This window comes from Larimichthys crocea, chromosome VI, assembly GCF_000972845.2.
Source record: "Larimichthys crocea isolate SSNF chromosome VI, L_crocea_2.0, whole genome shotgun sequence".
Taxonomy (NCBI): domain Eukaryota; kingdom Metazoa; phylum Chordata; class Actinopteri; family Sciaenidae; genus Larimichthys; species Larimichthys crocea.
In genome coordinates this window covers 13,201,949-13,222,981 of record NC_040016.1, presented here as the reverse complement: position 1 = coordinate 13,222,981, position 21,033 = coordinate 13,201,949, and the positions used below count along the sequence as shown (strand labels likewise).

At 40.6% G+C, this 21,033-nt stretch overlaps 2 protein-coding genes across 6 annotated transcripts in view; both read right to left on the bottom strand.

Moving 5' to 3' along the window:
* kcnab2a (potassium voltage-gated channel subfamily A regulatory beta subunit 2a) overlaps positions 1-10,060 on the bottom strand; it is a 79,625-nt gene extending 69,565 nt beyond the window's left edge. The window contains exon 1 of one of the 5 annotated variants that reach the window (XM_019260770.2): positions 9,947-10,060. The gene's annotated coding sequence lies outside the window, so the exon portion shown is untranslated. Of the gene's footprint in view, positions 1-3,021; positions 3,421-9,946 lie in introns of those variants that run through there. The other 4 variants (XM_027279769.1, XM_027279768.1, XM_019260769.2 and 1 more) reach the window with 4 other exon arrangements.
* Positions 10,061-10,311: 251 nt separating this feature from the next.
* park7 (parkinson protein 7) lies at positions 10,312-15,740 on the bottom strand. The gene is made up of 6 exons (XM_019260763.2): positions 15,536-15,740; positions 14,954-15,055; positions 14,776-14,835; positions 12,966-13,035; positions 11,191-11,277; positions 10,312-10,799 (listed from the first exon to the last, which is right to left on the bottom strand). The coding sequence occupies exons 1-6, from the start codon at positions 15,623-15,625 to the stop codon at positions 10,639-10,641; spliced, it is 570 nt and encodes a 189-aa protein (XP_019116308.1). The 5' UTR covers positions 15,626-15,740; the 3' UTR covers positions 10,312-10,638.
* Between the last annotated feature and the right edge of the window lie 5,293 nt (positions 15,741-21,033).

The following is a 21,033-nucleotide window of genomic DNA, read 5'->3' as shown; positions in this document are numbered from 1 at the left end:
AATTAGCTACAGCTAAATTTGCTCACGACGGTTGCCTTCACAAACACCAAAGTCAATGGTCGCAAATGAAACATTCATAAGATTAAGACAGCATTTAAAGCACTTGAAAACCAAGTTTACAATTATAATTTAATTCAATGACAACCATCAAATATTAATGACCAAATAATTAACAATCAAAGTTGAAGAATAAAAAAAGTTGCTTCATCAAGTGTGGATGAGGTTTGATCAGATGTGGCCGCGTGAGTTACCACAACAGTCATCACATCCTAAAAAAATATTGCTCTGGTCGTCTAGTAAGTCATGACATCATCGCCTTTTTCCAGCTGAGTTCCACCCACTTCAAACTAGTGCCAACAGCTCAGACAAAAACAGCATGAATCAAAATGTAACCAGCTGATTCAGTAAATGTTTTCGGGGCTTTTAATATTGAGATTGATGATTTAATCGCAGCTCCTTCAGTTGGAAAAGTGCACTCTTTCAAAACATAATTTTATACATGAGAACCGCAGTATTATGAAAACCAAGGGAGAGGAGAACACACCTGCTTATGACACAAATGTGTGAGGAATTTACCGAGATCCTGTGTGTGTGTGTGTGTGTGTGTGTGTGTGTGTGTGTGTGTGTGTGTGTGTGTGTGTGTGTGTGTGTGTGTGTAAGCATGTGTGTTTTTGTGCAAGTGCAATGCCCTCGGGAGCACCAAAACAGGGCTAATGAAGCTAGACAGGTTGCTAAATCTCAACTGCAGAATGATTACTGAGCTCAGTTTAGGAAATACCCCCACCGGAGCATCCAGCAGACCTAGCTGTAAAAACTGCAGAGAGCCAAGACCTACATTAGTGATCGGGCTGAGTGAAACCTCAAACATGAAACAGATACACATCCCCACTTTAACCAACAAAGTGGACTATTACTGTTCAGTGATTTGTACCTCACAATGCACACAACATAAATTTAAACAATGACTGATAGTTGATTAATCTTTGGTCATTTTCTTAAGAAATTCACCAGCTCGAGCTTCTCAAATGTAAATGCATGCTGATGTTTTTCTGTTTCCTGTGACAGTAAAATGAATATATTTGGTTCTGGGCTGTTGATCAAACAGAACAACCAATCTGAATACTAAAAACTGGGCTTCAAGAAATTACGATGGGCACGTTTCTTTAGTTTTAAAGACACTTTAAAGACCAATGAAAACCATAAATCGAGATGATTGCTAATTAATTAAATTAGGAGTCCTACTATGGCTACTACAGTTCTAGATACTGATAGGTAACTTGCTGCTAACGTGCTGCTTTCACTGTGTGGCTGGTGTAGACAAGGTGTTAGCACAACTCTGTCCAAAGTGCCTTCAAAATAACTCACAACTTTAATAATTTATGTCTTGTGTATTTAACATGTATAATGCAAGGAAATCACTGTCGTCTATTTATTTTGTGATAAATAATATGCCCTCTACGTAAATAGTATAGACCCTGGAGCGTTTGGTTGCAACTAGTTGCTAAATATGGCCGTTTCCCAGACGCATACAAATCTCAGAGGACTTAATTCATTAAATCATGTTACTGCTAACCTATTTTTATTTTAAGTAACTGCTCAAACGATACGTCAATGCTTTAAAATCAGCACATCCAGCATAATTACAACATCATTAGAGAAGTAATGTCTCACTTTCTTCCCTGTTTCTATCATTAGGTGACTGAGATGAATCTGTCTTTCCTGTTGTCATAGGATGACACATAGTATTTCTTTTAAATATCTGTATTATAAGTGTTGCTAGGAGTATTCTTTGTTGGGTCTTGTCAGTGACTTTCTTTAAAATGCAAAACCTTATTCGTTCTAGCATTGTCACCCCTGTCTCATCATAAGCCGATTTATTAAAAGATATTAGCCTATATGTTTGTATTATCAACAACAATCTAACTTTGTTAAGAGTTTAGGTATTCAAGGACAGATTTATTGCAAAGGTTTCAGAAAAAGCCATGCTTTGTGCAATATCGATGTACCGGCCCAGTGAAAGGACACACCAGCACATGAATCTGCCTTTTTTCTGCTCGTTACAGAGCATTCAACAGCTTACTGCACCAAACTGAACCCCTGCAGCCTGCCTCTCCTGTGCTTTCGTCTTGGACCAGAGCCCATGGGCAGGCAAACACACATACTGTATACAAGACACACACGCACACACACACATAGAGGCATGCAGAGATACTGGCCCACAACAATCAGCCTCAGCATGAACACCCACACACACAAACACACACTCAAATGACACGGTTACACGTTCGGCCAGGCGCAGATGACTGTCACAACCTCTCATAAACGTGCATCACAACACTGGGAGAACAGTTGTCGCCTGGCTACGGGGTGTTGCTGGCTGTGGCGACTGCAACAGATGGAACTGCAGCAGCAGCAGCAGCAGTAGCAGCAGTGGGGCAGGTGAGGTGACAAGGAGTCGAACCTCCTGCGTAAATACGTATCTGTGTGCATGTGTGCATTTGCACAAGCCTGCACACTCTTTCATCCTGGCTGTTTTAAAGGTGGCTCTTTATAAATCCTACGGCATGGCCAAGTCTCAGAGCATGCATAAAACATGACAGACATTCAGACAGAGAAGAGTAATGGAATAGAGACACGAGAGAGAGAGAGAGAGAGAGAGAGCCAAAGATACATGCAGTATAATAAGGTATGCAAAGATGGTATTCAATGCAGCAGCAGCAGCACTATCAACCATATTGACGGCTCTAAGACAGTCACTGAGGTCTGGAGGGGCAGATGTGCTACATCGATATGACAAACGTGTGACAATGTTAAATGCTGCTGCTTAAGGATTGTACGGCATCCGCTCCCCTGTAGGAACAGACGAGCACGATCATCCCGACTCTCACTGACAGAGCAAAGTGACAAGAGAGCAGGAAGAGCGAGGGATGAGAGAGAGAGAGAGAGAGAGAGAGAGAGAGAGAGAGAAATGCCAAAGACGTGTAGCCTCAGACCTAGCAATGATGCTCTTAAAACACCCACCTCAGTCTGCTGCTGATTCCTGACGCAGTGAGCACAACCAGGGAGTAAATGCAGAATACAGTAGCTGTGATGGAGGAGCGGCGGCCAAAATCCAAGAGATTGAGCAGGAAAACAGAGAGAGGAGAGGGAAGAGGAGTGATACTGGTGAATGTGAGATCCTGCGTGACTGAGATTATCTGCCGGAGTGACATGAGAGAGACAGAAATACAGAAAGACGGGGCGAAAAAAGTGACACAAGACAGACAGAAGAGACAGAGACGGGGAACGGGGAGGAAGAAAGAAAGAAAGAGACGAGAGAGAAGAGACGGAATAAATGTGTGAGCTTGGAGAGTCACTGAGCAGAGCTGATGCATTAAAAGGAAATGCCCCTCCCTCTTTGCTTTACACACACACATATACACACACACACCTCCCTTTGCACTGTCAGCATTCGAGTAAGCATGCATTCAGTGAATCACAGTGAGCTGTAAATGCTGAAAGAGAAGAAGGGTGGGCCAGAGGAAAGCAAGACGCATGTATGTTCATTTGAAATTCAATGACAAGACACTCCTTTCTCACAAGAGATTTGTGGTTTCCAGGCAAGCTGGCTAGAGCTCAGAGAGATGGAGGGGGGGGTGTTTACTATGTTACAAAGCTCTATGCAAACACTGGAGAACAGTGGTAAATCCTACAGAAAATAAGTCAAATTAACATGCACAGTATGTAACCAAAGAAATCGTACAAGCAGCTCTCTATATGCTGAACTGTCTTTGAGCACTCAGAGTCCGAGAGTCAGCTGCTCCCTCACCTTCACGCAAAGGAGGGTCAAGGGAAAAGGATTATTGGCCTAAAAGAATCCATAACTTGTTACATAATACGCGTGCTGTATATCAAATTAAAATGCATCATTCTGCCAATTTTACTCCCCTCGATATAGTTTGCATTCTAAAAAAGGAAAAGTTCAAGATTTAAGATATCAGTTTTATTATCTACCAATCAATTCCTGTCTTGAGTGTTTAGAAAAGAAAAAAGAAAAAAGTGCTACAGTTTCTGTGATGGCCCCATCTCCCTGATAGTATTTGCAAGTAATGCTAGCACAAATCAATGAGCTATGAAACCACTGCTCTTGCAAAGCAGGCATGGAAATTTCACTTAATGTTATTGATGTCTAAACAACATTTATGAACTGAAGCCGACTACCTGGCTACTCTTAAAAAAACAGATTGAGGAAAATAAGATGAGGCAGGAAGCGAGGTGAAGATAAATTTAAATGTCACGTTTTTGGTAATGCAAATAGAAAGTTGACAACTATAAGTTCAGGGGATTCCAGTTTTGTTTAAATCGATTTTCAGCACACATTGCTCTGGGAGCTCTGGGCATCAGGTAACCGAGCAGGTGGCTGAGCACATAGATGGGTTCAGAGATGCCAAGATGCCTTCAAGGGGAACAGAGCCCACGTTTCGTCATGTGTTTCTGACAAGCCTGGGCCAAGGAAAGATTTTGCAGTATTGTGGCAGTGTATAGATAAGTTAGTGTTTAGTTTGTAGAAGCCATCTGTGATCAGTTAACTGGACAAAACTGTGTGTGTGTTTTTGTGCAAGTCATTCTGTAACTGCTCCACAATACGTGTTCACTGACTTCTTGTATCAGCACTGCATGCAGTTCTTTAATTAAAAAGAAAAAATGTTACCCTATTTTGTGTGCTCAGGACTTTTCCTTTTGCTGTGGTATCAAAAGAGGTATTGAGTTTTAAGTGACAACCTGAAGGAGCACAACTCTGAACTTACAAACATTAAAAAAACACATTTTTTTCTTTGAAACATTCTTTGGTAAGTCTACAAGAAGAAACTTTTAATCACTTCTACTTCCAAGACATGATATTCTTAGATGTTTGTTGTTAGTTTGGTGGTCAGATCAGTTCTTTTAGATATGTATTCATGGATTTGCCTCACCCTGCGTGTGCTTGTGTGTGTGTTGCCCAGAGCCTAAGGAGACAGCTACAGCTTCACTGTTGCGCACCACTGTCTCTGGCCTTTCTCTGAGATCAAGCCCAGTCACGGCATCTCCAGCTTCTGCTTCCAGCCAGACGACGGCTCTGCACCGATCTCTCAAATCATGACACCAAACATGGCGGGGGTATCTGCTAGACAGTCTGATGGGGCCACAGCAAGACATCTACACCCACACCTACAATAATAACTACGCTTTCCTGAGTTTCCTGAAAGTTGATGGCAAGCCACATGGAGTGCATTCAATGCTCCTAAATAATAAAACACCTCAAGCATTTAATGTTGCCTTTTATGAAATGGTGAAAAATATGCTGGGTGACTGGATTTTGCACAGAAAAAAATGCACACGACCGTGAACACGCCACGGTTTCCATAGTTAAATAGACAACTGCAAACACGCCTTCCAAAATATCCTACCCAAGACTCCTATGTAGCTAGTCACTGAATAGTGCGAGGCTTGGCTCTGTGCTATGTATACCATGCAGTAAGCTGCAGTCTGCATGTGACACTTGTGTGGTGCTTTGCCAGACAGCTGCATAAGGGAGGGGGGGATGCTCCTGTGATCATGCCAGGTGCTTGAGTGTTTGCCCTCCTCAATACCCGCTGGGAAGTTTAACAAGCAATCGGGCCATTCGTTTTAACCCATATCGTCCTGCTGCTCTTGCAAGGTACGAGTTGAGACCACAAAACCATATCAGAATGGAATTCCATTGCAGCGGCAACATCGAATCCTTTTCTATACTCTGAGCTATGCTTGTTCAAGGTGATGGTGATTACAGAAAGATAATAAACACCAACTGAAATGACCCAAGCTAACAGTCAGCTGAAGAGTCGGTCATAGTGCACGGCAGTAGAGGATGAATGTTGTATTACCATCTAGCTGAAGAGCGGTTTAGTCGACTTCACTGACAGTCATCACTGGAGTGGAGAGTGTCAAAGAGCGTTCGTCACACCGTCCCTCTGTTTCTGTCACCCTTCTCTGCTTCCATCGCAGTTAGTTTCGTGTCATTATGAAACTGGGTTTGCGAGGTTCACAGACTGCCACGCCGTTTCTCCTGCATTACTCTGTGTACCATGACGCAGCTAAATAACAAGAGGTGGCTAAATGACTGGCAGAATGAGAGTCGACTCGGGGTCTTCTTGACCGATGACTCAAATTACTGGCATGCTGTGCTCCAGGTAGACCTGCTGTTAACAGAAGCCAGCATTTCATGCAAACTATGCCTTTTTAAAAAACAGGCTGTGCCTTCGCTGACATTTCTCAGGTGGACAACTGTGATGTTAGCTAAACTGTTCATGCAGGTGATGAAGAGAAGCTATTCACATCCCGTCCAAATCTTTCTACTACAACAGACTTTGCAGGCCATGAACACCCGATTCAACTATCAGAAGGTAAATTTTGAAGCAGGTTATATCATCTTGATCCAACATGAGTCTCCCGATTTATTGCTAATCATTACTTTTCCAAGTGTCTGCATTCACTCAAGGAGATGAAGAGAACTTACAACTCGAATGCAGAACAATGCTTATTTTAAACAATATTGATTTGTTCTTTTCCACAGCAGGTGGAAATGATTGGCCGACATTATTTTATGGTTTTACCTCTAGAAACTTAAAAGTCCACCACTAATAGACAAAACAGAACTAGCTTGCAAATTATTAATGCTCTACATGCAACACTTAACATAACACGTTATGCAGTCGGTTATACTTTCAGCTCCATATTGACTTGACTCTGAGGTCCTTTGGGAATTGTTGAGGAGAAGGCCATTAGGCTTTTAGTGCTACAGTCCCTGCACGGTCTCACTGGGATTACCACACAGAGAACAGAGCAAGTGACAGGCATTAAGTAAACAAAATTACAGGCTCTTAGGAATTAGTCTGTAACTTATGTGCCGCACAAAAAGCCCCACAATCCTCAATCAGCTCCTAATCGGGCAGATTAGAGTGGAAAGACACAGCATTAACAAAAAGTATCAGACTGATGACAGGATGATGTCATGCTAGGGCTACAGTTTTTGATGGGGCATTTCATACACAGTCAGAAAATATAAAAGATATGGAAGGGAAAAGCTTTGATCTTGTCTCAGATCTCACATTTCAAATCTGGAGTTCATAAAGGACGATTTATGAGCGAAGTTCCCACGAGGCTGCAGAAATAATACATCAAGGTGACATTAAATGAATGAGACTACAATAAACATTGGCAGAATAGCAAAGTTGCAAATATTAGTTTCAGTTCCAAAAAAACAATAATTTTGATTTTTCTTGAGAACACAGTGTATGATAGGAAGTGACTACCAATCATTCCAGGACTGAAGGTCCAGCTACAGTGAACAGTTGATGCTGCACAAAGTCTGCACTTGTCACCACATACAAGTACAGTAATTGCAAGCAACAAACACGCTGAGTAAGTTAATACTCCTCCTGTTTTGGCTTATGATCATGTTCATGAGTACCTCCGGTCACGTAGAATTAGCATGACAAAAGGCAGACAGCAGTGACTATTGAATGTGTCAGTCACATTTGAAGGACAGTCCGTTAATATAATGAAATGCAAATACAGATCTGGTTACAGCCATCACTCATACATAAAAACATACATGTAGATTTATTAAGATGTAAAGCTTGTGCCGACATAGCCCTGAAGCCTGAATTTGTAATTAGCGCTAATTATAAGAGCAGTGCAGACAACCGAATAACAGAGGGATAAGTCTGGAGTTCAGCATTTCTCATTAACTTTTGGATTTTAAAATGTTCCAGATAAAATATAAGTACACACACACACAATTACCTTGTCATATACTCTTCTAAAAATAAACTAACACAATATTAAGTCTGTGTTTTGCATCTGTAGATGCCATCAGTGCATGCCTCTGGCAATCAAAGTCCTCCAGAGTAATTCATTTGGGTAAAATGGTTGCTAAAAAAAAACCACACACACACACACACACACACACACACACTACTGATAAGTTTAAAGCATATGGTCCAACATTGTCTCCCTCAAAATACCCGAGGCATTAACACCAAAACAGTCTGCTTTACTATTTCTGTATTCACAGAGAAGTTACTTTTTTCTCATCCTGACTTGATGTTGTGATTCTGTTTCGTTATGCTGATGCGCACATCGAAGCAAAATTGGAAAAATGTAAATCATTCAACCTTTACAGTCAAATTTATTCTCTTTGCTCCAAAGTAAAGAAATCACTGACCTAAAGTGGTTCAAAAGTGTGCAGTCACCACGAGCTAAAATCCAGAGATCAATAAATCTATCCGTTTGTTGCTGACGACACGGAAAAATGCAGAGGTTTCATGAAATCCCAATCGCCTGCAAATTGTCTATTATCTTTTGAATAAATCTGCCAAAGCAGATCGGACAAGTAGATCCAGTATGCAGGGGATTTAATCGGGGGATGCAAAATCCAGCACTCTAATTGCATCATTAGCTAAACCAGTGACTCAGTCACAGTGACTTCAGCCCCCCCCCCCCCTCCATCCTCCATCCTCCATCCTCCATCCTCTGCCCCATCCAGAAATAGGGAGTCAAGCCTCGAGCGCTTTACTGTACAGCTGCTCAAGCAGAATAATTCTAACATGTTATGTGCAACAGCGCAAAATGCTAACGTTCCAGAAATATCCAACTGAGAAACATAGCATTAATGAGCCTATGCTATACGACTGTCATCAAGACGCTATTAGAGCCCTGATGTTCGTCCTTCTTGGGAGTGGCAAGGATTAGCTCTTAATTTTGAAACGCAGACATTAAACATATTAGCTCAGAGACATGTTGTGCTGATGTTGCAGCAACATGACAGGCATAGCCTCATCTAAAATGTTGTAGACTGGCATAGGGCAAACAAGTAGTAACATGATGCACATTTGTTCAGCTGTGTACAATGTGGAAAAGACCACTCGGAGCTGTCCTCTTATTTGGATGACCTCTGACTTGCTGTGGTTGTGCATGTTTTTCTAAGAATGACTAAGCGGCGGTTTCCCAGCAATTGAAAATGCAGCCTGGCAGACCAAAAAAAACTTGTAAGCGTTGTGTTTCCTGTCTATGAAAAGTGAAAGAGCTGAAGAGGACGCATCTAGTGCTTCCTGTGTTAAAATGCATCATGTCAATGAATCTGTGTGATGACGCTCTGCTCAGGTCTCATGAGGATAATGGCAGTGTGACCTTAACTTCAAGATTTCCAGATGTTTGTTTTTTTTTGTAATCATAAAGGTATGCATGGAGATCATTTTAGGATTAATATTGCGCACGTGTTTGAAGGTGCTTTTCCTCGTTGTCACAGTGACGCCTCGCACTGATGGGAGGATTTGAACCTGGCCTCTGCCGCACTGTGTCAGTGAATGCAGCACAGTCAGACTGCGGCGGCTGCTGCTGCTGCTGAGGATGGAGAGCTTCTGGATCTGACGTCTGCATGTCGGGTCACATCTGCAGAGCGGTATCTCTCTCAGTGTTAAGACGCGAAGCTCATCTGATTTTCACCAGCTTTCGATTGATTTAAAAAAAAAAAAAACATCGATCGTTGTTACTTCAATTCACTGTGCCCGGCCAATATTGAGACGCTGATGTCAATCCATTATGCCACACGGATTGCAGCGAACTTGAAGCTCGGCAACACTTAGCAGGCTAATCACGACCAACAAACAAAACAAAACGACCCCTGTTTCACAAACACCCACTCTTTTAAATGATGTAACTTGTCCGTGTCGCTGTCGTGTTTTACAACTGACGGTAACGGTTACAATGTCAACGTTAATTTCGACACCGTTTGTAGCTAGTTACCGTGATTAACGTCGCGTAAACTGCCCTTGCCAACACATAATAGCGGATATTTAAATATTTAAGCGCTATGTCGTTATTAATTACCGTTGATAGAAGTGTAACTAACACTTACAGTGACAGGAGAAAGCCAAACTGCTCTTACCTTTGGTGAAATCCTCCTCTTCCTTTTTCACTGTGAAGACCCTCTCTCTGGATTTTGTTGCTCTGACACAACTACCACGCGCTGCATCGAAGCCCCGCCCTGTTGGCTGCGGGCGGGCTGCCATTGGTCACTTAGACTACAACTGCATCCAAGCCGGGGCTTCTCATTGGCCAGAGCACCTGCCAATCTATTTGGATTCTTCTTCCCGCGTTCCAAGCTGTGCAGTGCTCACAATACAGTGCTGCTTTATGCATCGCAGACTATATTTAGGCGTCAACAACAACCGAAGCAAGTGTGAGAAAACAAACCACAGTGACCTCAAGTATTAATACACCAGGAGAATATAATATACCAGACAGACAAGGTTTATTTGTGTTCATGTTTTAATGACAAGTCAAAGAATTGAAGCAGTTAAACCAATGAAGAAAGATGTCATTTCAATTGTCAAGCCTGTGCAGTTATTATTCATGTTGTATTTTGGTTTTAAATAACAGAAGGGTGCCTTTCATTGCCAAATGAGAAAGATAATAACCTGCCAGAACAGAAATATCCACATGTCCCAGAATGTGAATGATTTGTCACTCGTGACTTTGACTCCTTGTGTCAGCTACATTGGATTAGGCGTTTCAGTAGTGCCAAACGTATACAGCAGGCAGTGCTGCTCGCAGGATGTAAAGCGAACACGACTACATTTAGTCTTTTATAAGAAGAGGAGCTTTGACTTGAGCTGCAACCTCAGCCCCCATAAGTTCCTCTACAATCGTCAGGGCAAACTCGAAGCTGGTTCCTGGCCCACGGCTGGTGATGTAATGTCCATCCTTTTGTACTCGAGCCTCTGAATATTTATAGTGATCTAAAAAAAAAAAAAAAGACAGAGCAATACCATAAGGATAATCACAAGACAAAAGCACCAAGCTGCAGACTGAACGCCACAAATGTCAGACATCATACTGCACTACAAGCACGTACACAAAGATCATCTATTACCATTTTATCTGACCCAGTTCTAGTATGTTCTGTCAAATTCCTGCATCTGCTTTCACCTGAGTGGTGTTCTCCTCTGCTGCATAGTGACATGACTTTCTACAGAGAGGAAACAGCTTGTACAGCACCATCTGCTGCCCTTCACAAATAATTACAATTCTTCCTGTTCTGTGCCAGAGCTGCAAAAGCTGTGCATTTCAGTACTGTACAAGTCCCCACCCTTTTGTTTGCATGAAAGATTTTTATTTTAAATTTTTTACCTCCAGCCATCATCTTCTCCTTCATCCCGGGATGTGTCGTGACTGTGCTGCCGTACCCGATTCCATGTGCCAAAAGAGCAGTGGGACCTGCAGAAGGGTAAAGCTGTTAAAGGACTCGTTTAACCACTTCCTGTTAGAGAGTGACACTTTAGAGCATGTTCTGTTGTTTGTGTCAGTCCAGGTTTGCATCTTTATACAGTTTTAAAAATAAAGTTACATGGTCATGCCTAAAATACTGCGTCCTCAGATCATCCCCCTCAAGCTGAACACAAATCTAAAGTACAGAAAATGCAGCTTTTAACATTACGAATTACAGTTGGTGGTTTAAATGAGTGCTATAAGGAAAAAAATATTTGATGACAACACTTTGTCCTAAAGGTGTCCTCAGCTGTACCATTGTTTCTAAGAATAAACACATAGAGTATACAGTTTCAGCCCCGCTCCAAAGACTCTGCACCACATTGAAAAGAGAGGAAAAAAGGAGAGGATAAAGACATTGACTGCTGCTGCATTAACTTTGGAAATGTCCTAGCACTGCAGTGAGCTCATCCAAAAACTGTTAATAAATAGAAAGTTATTGATTGTGCTCCTTGGCTGCCTTCCCATGCAGTCTCAAGATTACACTTTCCTCTGGCAGAATAGCAGACTGCCAGTTAAAGCCAAGCTACTCCTGTTACAGCCAGTCCCCACCCAGAGGACGCCAGTCTGGGAGGAGACCTTCTGAGAACCAGAGTCAGACAGCGGGGCAGATGTGAAGGGCAATATGAACCATATTTATATATGCATCATGCAATGAATCCTAAAAAAAAAAAATCTGCATCTATGTTTTGTAACAAATATTAGCACAGAAAATGTACAACAATGAATCCTGCTGGGGTTTTTACTCTCATTATGTTAAGTAAGTATATAAGTCAGTTTTGAATGGACCATTTTCACATGTCAAGATAATAATTTGCATGTAAGGACAGAATAATGAGTCTTGCAACCGACCCTCTTGCTGGCAGGTTCATTAAACCGTATATTCCTGTGAGGATTTCAGTCATTTTCTAGGACACCCTTCAATCCACTTTGCCGCATTGGTCCCCGTCCCTATTCACAATGTCCTTCCAGTGTCCTTTCTCTGCATACGGCGGCTGTCAAATAAAATATCAGTGCTTATGGGTTCACTCAGGGACAGTTATTAATCAAACCTTTACCCTTTCGTTCCAAATGCCAAAAAGGGGTCACACATGACCATAAATTAATGAAGTGTGTCATTTGTTAACGCGTCTATTTTTCAAAATGTGTTTAAAAGGTGTGTGATAAACTGTTTTAAGGGCACATTCAGTTACCAAAATATCAGGAAAATCCACTGAACCCACTGCCATGTGCACATAGACCTTTAATTCCAGTTGCAGGCAAATCCAAATCCCATTTACTGGCACAACATTATCTTGGTGTGTTTAAAACCACAATATCATATCTTCATGTTGTTTCCAGTTAAAAATGTTTACAGGTCACATGGTAGCAGAGTGCACGGTTTATTAATTTGGATTGTCAAACTGGCTTGATACGATATAGAAAATGAGCACATTTACTGCTCAGTTACTGATGAAGACGCTATTTTAGAACAAGCACCATAATAATCTGCACTGTGTAGGTTGGTTCATTTTCATTTATTTGATTAAAAAGCAATGCCACGATGGTCAAACTTGTCATATTTAAACTTTAACCCAGAGAAAAGCATCACTGTTAGGAGGTTAGTCCTGTATAATTACGGTTTTCACAAACTGTACCTGCACAGATGGCTGCAATCAAGCCTTTTCTGCCATCTTGATCCTTCAGCACCTCCTTCACAGCAGGAGACTATAAGAGAGCATGGAAACCAGGTGCACGGTGACTCATTTGCAGGCCATGTGACTGCACAGTGTACATGCTGACTATAGTATAATCACTGAAACAAAATGTTTCAAACACAACAAAAAATATCCCTTCACAGTTTCAGTGCAACCCAAGTAACATAATTTCATCAAATGCAGCACTGCAGTCATTTACTGTAATATTATAAATAAGTAATACAATTATAAAATATATGGAGCATCTGATTCAGCAAATTACTCTGTCAGGATACCTCACCCTGACTTTTAGACTGACACATCATTGAATTTGCAGTAACTAGCACAGGGACTGGCCTAACCAGTGGTTCTCAAACTGTTTTAGTTTAGTTTAGAAAACTCAGACAGAATTTGTGTTACATCGTACAGGTAGGTAGACACAGTACTAAGGCTACATGGCTTAAAATAGGGATACAATTATGGATAAATATCTTCTTCTAAAATCATCAATACATACATATATTGCACTTTGCAACAAGACTTTTACATCTTCATGTGTTATTGCCATTTCTACAAGGTTGTTTCTTATCTGGACCTGAGGCCACAAGGTAGTGGCTGAAACTCTACTGCTAGTGCACAGGAATGATCCTGGCCGACCAGGTCAGCCTCCACAGACAGCTTGGTTAGGTACAGGTGGTATAAGTCCGTCTGTTGCAACCCCATGATTTTTCCATGGGTCTTAACAATTTTCCCTAGCTTGTTCCTGTGAATTGCTTGAGTTTCCATACCAGCAAACAAAGCAATAAGATAGGATGTGTCAATAAAAGACTTATAAAACAGAGTAACAATGGTGTGGTCAATAAGAAAGCACGTTTTTGACCCTTCTTAAGAATAACATTAGCAAAAATCCAGGAGAGTTCGTGATCTATATTAAGGCCGATATATTTGTACTCAGTCAAGACCTCAGTCGCATCTCCTCTGATCCTCATAGAGGTGGATCGTGTTTGTGCTGCTGGTCAGCACGGTGCAGCACACAGAGGTGAAAAAATAAATAAATAAATCACACATCACATCTCAATTTGAATGAGGTGACAATAAACAAGCATGTAAGGCTGTGATATCAGCTTTTGATTGTATGAATACAAAATGTTCTGCAGAAGTTGGAACAGTGTTGGTTATTTCACATTAAAGATTTTCCGTATTTGTGATTTTCTCTGTGCTCTTTTAACTGGTTGGATGAGTGTGACTCTGTTGTAAGTCGTTATTTCCATGCACCAATCAGGATTTGAATAATGACAGATTATTGCCTATGTTGCCCGTCAACTGTCAATCAAATCTAATCAAACCACACCGCCACAGTCCTGAAGAAGCAGCAGGAGTGGTTTTTTTTTCTTCCAAATTGTAAAATGTAATTGCAGATTATTCAGTCAAACTTCAAGGCAGATACAGACAATTCATGTTCCTGATATCGTTAATGTTATTTAATTAAAATTTCTACAATTTACTCTACATTACTCCTTCTGCTTACAAAGGGGACATCATGACAGAGCATGTTTGAGAACCACTGGACTAGTCTAAGGCCCTGCAACCAAGCAGGACCACAAGGCGTAGTCAAGCTATCCCTTGTTATGAGGTTGCAATGGAAACACATTTAATCAAAGCAGACCCAGTGGGTCCATGGAAAAAAAACCTGGATGTGTTTGGTACCCTTGCAACTCAAAACATGAGGAGATTAAGTCATCCACATGCAGATTATCTGAGTAAATCTCACCTCTGCCAGATTCTGGGCCCCCGGCATCCCTCCTGGCAGAAGCACCACATCATACGGCCCCTGACACAAAAAAAAGATAAAGGTTTGCATTATTAAACATAAAATATGGCATCGACTGATGTTGAGCTAAGGTTTTAACATGTGATGACAGTGTTGTTAGATATATGCTGAGCCCAACCTGTTTGCTGGCGTCCTCAAGGCTAGCATCAGGACAAATGACGACGTTTCTGCTGCACTGCACCGGCTCTGGACCCGTCAGTCCTGCAACCGTGACTGCAATCTAAAGGTTTGGGTAGGTAATATAGAAAAAAATCAGCATTAATATACAGGCAGGACATGGAGACTTTTATTTTGAAAGCTATCAAGTGACTGGACTTTGACATTTAACTTGGCCTCTGTCTGCACTGTCCTTAAAGGTCGTGAGTGTCTCAACAGTTGACTTATTAAATAGTTCAAATCAAAGCTGTGACAGGTGAAAAGTAAAGTAGTAACTTAACTTTAGTTAGTTTTGTCAAGTTAGCACGCTTGTTTGTGTGTTAGCTCTCTTAGTGCTAAACGCTGTAGTTTCCATCATTATCACGGTGACAGTATGTGTGTGCAAGGCTGTTATGAGCTATAAAATATTAAAAATCATGACAGTGTCATGGCCTGACTGATATAAATTCAGGCTAGCTGGCTGAACTATGTTAGTCAATGGGATTATTAGCTGGCTAACTGCTAACACAGAGAAAGGCAACAAGCCTGCAGACGAGTTACAAACCCCGGCTCTGCGCATGATGTCCACGGGAATAACAGTCTCCATCTCCTCCGCACCTTTAGACAGGATCACTAACGCCCTCTTGCCTGCCATAGTTTGCTCGAAGTTGTCCAACTACGAAGTGCAAAGGCGCTAACTTCAGTGCGCAACAACTAGCACGCTGCGCAACGGGGTTTTGACAGGAGCAGGGTTGCCAGGCTGCGTCCCTCTATCCCCCTTTGAAAGAGGGTACGCCATGTCTCACTCCTGTACACTATAATACTACTACTACTACTACTAATAATAATATAAATAATAATATAATAATAATAATAATAATAAACAATACATTTAATTTCATAGGTGCCTTTCAGTAAATGAGAGTAGACAGCAAATAACAGAAACAAACAAAAAGAACCATAAAAGTATATCAAATTACAAAAATACATAAAAACAGGTTAAAATAGGACAATGCAATTGAATCAGATGGAAAAGGCTATTATAAACAGGTGGGTTTTAAGTGTGTATATATATATCTATATACTCAACTCAACTTATTTATTTATAGAGCACCCAAAGCGCTTCACAGAACAGGAAAAAGACAGAAATAGACAACAACGAACGGTTCTTTAGGCAACATAACAGTTACATAAAAAATAAAAAGTATAAAGCTACAACAATAAAACAAATAAAAAGTAAATTAAAACCTATAGGGTGAAAAAGCACAATAACTGTGTATCCTGTACAACAACAGCACACGTCATATATGATGCCTTGTCTGAGAAGACAGTGTCAGTGTCGAATAGTAAAACCAAAATACAATACAACAATACACTGTTGCTCATAACGTTAGAATAATTTAGTTTTCAGACACATTCCTCTTTTTCTACACATCAGGTTAACAGTGGTTGAATTTTCATTGTGATATGTTTGGAAGAGATTGATCAAGGAGGAGGCGCACTTTATCCTTAAAGTTATAAATCACATTGTCACAATCATTTCATGAGAAGAGGTGGAAATATTTGATTCCAACTTCATGGGAAACAGTGTATTTGTTTAGTTTTTAGATGTACAGTAGCACAGAATATACATTGTGATCTATGTGATAAATGTCTTGATGTAAATAAAATGTCAAAATATTACTGTCATTTTAGACAATTTCACCAATAGCCTGCTGAATTTAACAAATTTCACAAATTCAAAATTCAAAATTCAAAACAACTTTATTAATCCCACGGGGGGAAATTGATTTGGAACAATTTTACATAGACACAAAACACAGAAACTTACAAAAACAAACAAATAAAACCAACCTCAAACCATGCCAATTCATTTAGTGGCTACACTTGTTGAGTAGATGCACTCCATCTGATTATTAAAACGCAACTCATTGATAAGAATAAGAATAATATACTTCAAACATTCAAACAATACATGAAAACATTAAAAGCTCATGAAATGAAACACACTGTATCAGCTCACAGAATCTTGTGCCGAGGGAAACAGGAAAATAATCTAACTAAGGAAGCAATTACAAATAAAGTTGCATTGGCCTCAAAATCCTAAATGCTCAAAATCAGAAAAAAAAGAAAAAAAATTAAATTGCATCTTAACTCAAATGTTATATCAGAAACAAAAGGTTTTCCAGCCATTGATTGTTAAGCTACAATCAGATAACAAAGCAATATGCTGGTCTTTAATAGCAGACAGTACATGCTTTCCTCCAGTAGGTGGAAGCATTAACCAAAGATTCTGGATGGGATGTCAAAGGAAGCTTTGGAAAGAAGTTGACAAACAATAATGTTCACCACTGTCTTGAATCAAAAGGAAAAATGTTTCTCTGACACTCTGGAGACACCAAAACGCTATTTTTAAATTAATCCACACACCCTGCCAGTTAATCACAGACTTATCAGCTGTAAGGTTTTAATTCAAATAGCTAATTCAGTGACATAATGAATGTGATTATGAAAACAACAGCGGGCAGCAGGTCACCAAGTTTACCAAGTTCTTTAAGATCTGTCTGAGTTTTGCACCAAAACTCTTTAAGACATTTAGGGAATCACATTCCAGTGTAAATCCTAGACTTAATGTCTGGGGCTTTAGTGTGCAGGCACCCATCCTAGTTAATGTGCCTCTGTGCATTCAGCTGCAAGGATTCACTTTCATATTTGTGCAACAAACGAGAGCCCAGTGAAACGGCAGATTAGACAAAAGCGTAGGGGGTGCTGGCAGCAGGTTGTTTATTGCGTGCCTGTGAGTGAATCCAAGAAGCAGCGGTGATTACCAACATATGCAGCTGGGGATCAACTGAACCAGACCCACGATGGCATTCGAGCTAATTTCCATACATTAATTCACTTATGTACATTTACTAATTCCTTTTTGGTGTCTAATCATAAAGTACGGGATCATACTGAGGAAATATTTTCGAAGTGACAGTGGTAAGGATGACAAGTAATGTCTTGAGACACTGACAACAAAGCATCTGACTAACAACCTACAAATAAAATGATATCACTGTTAGCACAGGGCTTCAACTTCTCATCTCAAACAAGATTAAATTCTTTAGGGCTAGATTTTCATAGAGGATGGATTAAAACAATTCCTGGAAAATACTGAAAACACATTAAAGAATAAAACTGGTGATTTTCTATACATTTATTATAGTCAACAAAGAAAAGAAAACATTTGATATAACTTCTTCCATCAGAGCTCCATTGTTGTACAAAGACTATTGAAAACACACATATGAGCCACACTGTTGTACTGGATGATATTTTCCTTTGGTTCACTAGTCACTCAGTCTCACATACACTGTCCTGCTGCCACAAATACTCACATATTAATCCCAGACCAAGACAAATTCACTGTTTTCTCCTGCTTGAATAACATTTGCTAAATAAAAAACAAAACAAAACGCAGTGCCCAGCTCTTTTAGGAAATCACTCTTAATAAAACTATACATGTTTTTAAAGTTTCATCATACATTTTTGTAGGAAACAATAGGTTTGGGTCTGAGAGTCATAGAGATGAGAGGACGTTGAGAATCACTGAGAACAACATTTTTAAAAACCCTGCTTCTCACTGTAAAAGCATTTTGTACAAAATATGCACACTGGTGTGGTTCATAGTGACATTGTAGGGGAAAAAGAGATTATTCATAGTATGTACACACAGTTCAGTAAAGTCTGTATGATATTCTTGGAATATATGAGATTGGCCTATGGAGTAAAATAGTGCACCACAGTGGATTCCTTTGCATATTATTACTTCTCTTGTGCTCCCTCATGCCTGCATCACCAGGCCCTGCTCTGCTTTATCTGGCCCTTCACAGAGGTCTGCTCCAAAACCTGAAGGGTTTCTGGAATCGAACCTCCGGGGGAGATGAGAATACATAAACTTTTTTATATATATAAGACTGGGACAGAGGGAAAATGAAAATCCTCAAACTGAAATGAGGGAATTCCACAAATTACCATTTGTCACAAAGTAATCCTGTTACTATTGCAAAGAATATGGAGCAGTGTAAACATGGAAATAGACTGTTAATATGGATGTAGCTTACAAGCAGAGGTTCTGTTGAGTCGAGATATACAGCTGCAAACCCTGTTTCAGATCCCCAGTAAGGAAGAGTGCCTCAAAATTTAAAGTGGTTACAGAAAATTTGCTTCTACGGGGAGAGATTAAAATTTTCAGATGTTTTTCTTTATTTATTCTTTGCATTGCTACATTTCCAACTCATTTTGCTTCGAACTGGTTACTCTTCCCAGTGATCTAATAGCAGCATTCAGGGCTTACGTTGCTGCAGTCAAGAAAGGGGGAAAAAAATGAATATTTAGAAGCATTTATCTTCCCATCTGTGCACAGGCTTTATCTTGTGTCTGTTTCACACATTGTAAGCCACTGAGTGCATGGAATGAGTGACAAGCATATAATCTTGATTGCATCTTGATGCTATTTCCTTATGCTGCCAAGCGCTCAGGTGACAGCTGGAGGACAGTGAGGAGATCTGGGGGAAAAGGTGACATTGAATTTTATGCACCTCTGTCGGCAAGTCAGCATCCGCACACGGACACGAGATGGCGCCAGTTGAGTGAGCTCAACTTTGAGTGGGGGAGATACTTCAAAAGCCAAGGCCAACTGTGTGTGAGTATTTTCAACGATAATCTCTGCGAATAATAAAAAGAAAATAATACAAAACAAAAGTTGACTTTGTGACACTACAACAAAGGCAATTCTCTTTGTTAAATGATCTAAAGTTTTTTTTTAGATGTTTATTGCTAATTAAACAAATAAACTGAACAAAGATATGTTTGCATTTGTGTCTGAACAGCCGTTAAACAATTTGTGTTAAATGCTTTAGAATGATCCAAAATTAGATTCCTACAAATTCAACGCATGACAAATTGTTCTCACTTACAAATTAAGGCAGCACGTTAATGTGTTGTTTAGATTATTGAGTATGTGTAACAACATGAACCAGAATTGCCTCACAGTCATTTTTCTGGTTGCAATAATCTGCCTATCCTCAAATTATGCCCCCACTTTTGCCCCCCCGTAAAGTAGTACGGGGGGGCAAAAGTGACTCTACTTTTTCTTTATTTTCCCTCTCTGTCTCGGTGAGTATCAGTCTGCTTTGCTCTTAGCTTGCCTCTATTAGATGCCTTAATGCAGTACAGCGTGGCCTATCTTCAAACAGGAATGCTGATGATACTGGCCCCTGCAGCGGTGCACCCCCTCCCTCCAATACCCCCACACCCCCTGCCCCAGCCCCGGCCTGCTCCTCTACACAGAGGGCAATAAAGACACAAGGAGGATTAGTGTTGTGTGCCTAACAAAGTGGTTGCCAGAGAGTGAGAGGGCCATGCCCATGGGCTCAACCACAACCCTGCTCAGTTTCACTCAGCTCTGTCGAGGTCCCCCCCTGCTTGGGCTTCCCTAAGGTCTGCTCTCTCTCAGGGAGCTCTGTGGATGTGTGATAGACTCTGAGTGGGTGAATTCGTGTTGATGCTAAAGAGGCAGAGGACGCAGACAGATAATCCACGGCTTAAGCAGCGCTGTAGTAAGTTTCCCCCTTAAACAAGGGAACATATGTGCAAACAGTTAAATTAAATTCAATCGCATACTGGAGCTGTGCATATTTTTCTGCTAAAGACTTTCCCACAGTGAACTCAGACAAAAAGTTACAACTCTCTGACCAGTAGGCGCTTGAAAATTACCATCAGTAAACCCATGATCATGTAGTTTAGCCTACACAGCAACATGATGGTTCAGTACAATGGTAGTACTTTCTGTGCTGATTTATCCCACTCACCGTCCAGTGGAAAAACATGGTTTCATACAGAGTAAATGTAGGATAAAGGTCTTATAGTATGTTTATGGATATTTCTCCCACTATAACCAGTGTATTTATACAAATGGAACACCATATAATTGTACAAGTCTGATAAACAGAAGGGCTGTGGTCTTGTAAATGTTGTCACATTAGATAGGAGTGTTACATCTGAGATTACTGTGGA

Coding starts and splice junctions, on each gene's coding strand:
- park7 (XM_019260763.2), bottom strand. CDS start 15,625: ATGGCAGGCAAGAGGGCGTTAGTGATCCTGTCTAAAGGTGCGGAGGAG. Junction 15,056..15,535: donor ACATCATGCGCAGAGCCGGG/GTTTGTAACTCG, acceptor CCAAACCTTTAG/ATTGCAGTCACGGTTGCAGG. Junction 14,836..14,953: donor TTGAGGACGCCAGCAAACAG/GTTGGGCTCAGC, acceptor TTTTTGTGTCAG/GGGCCGTATGATGTGGTGCT.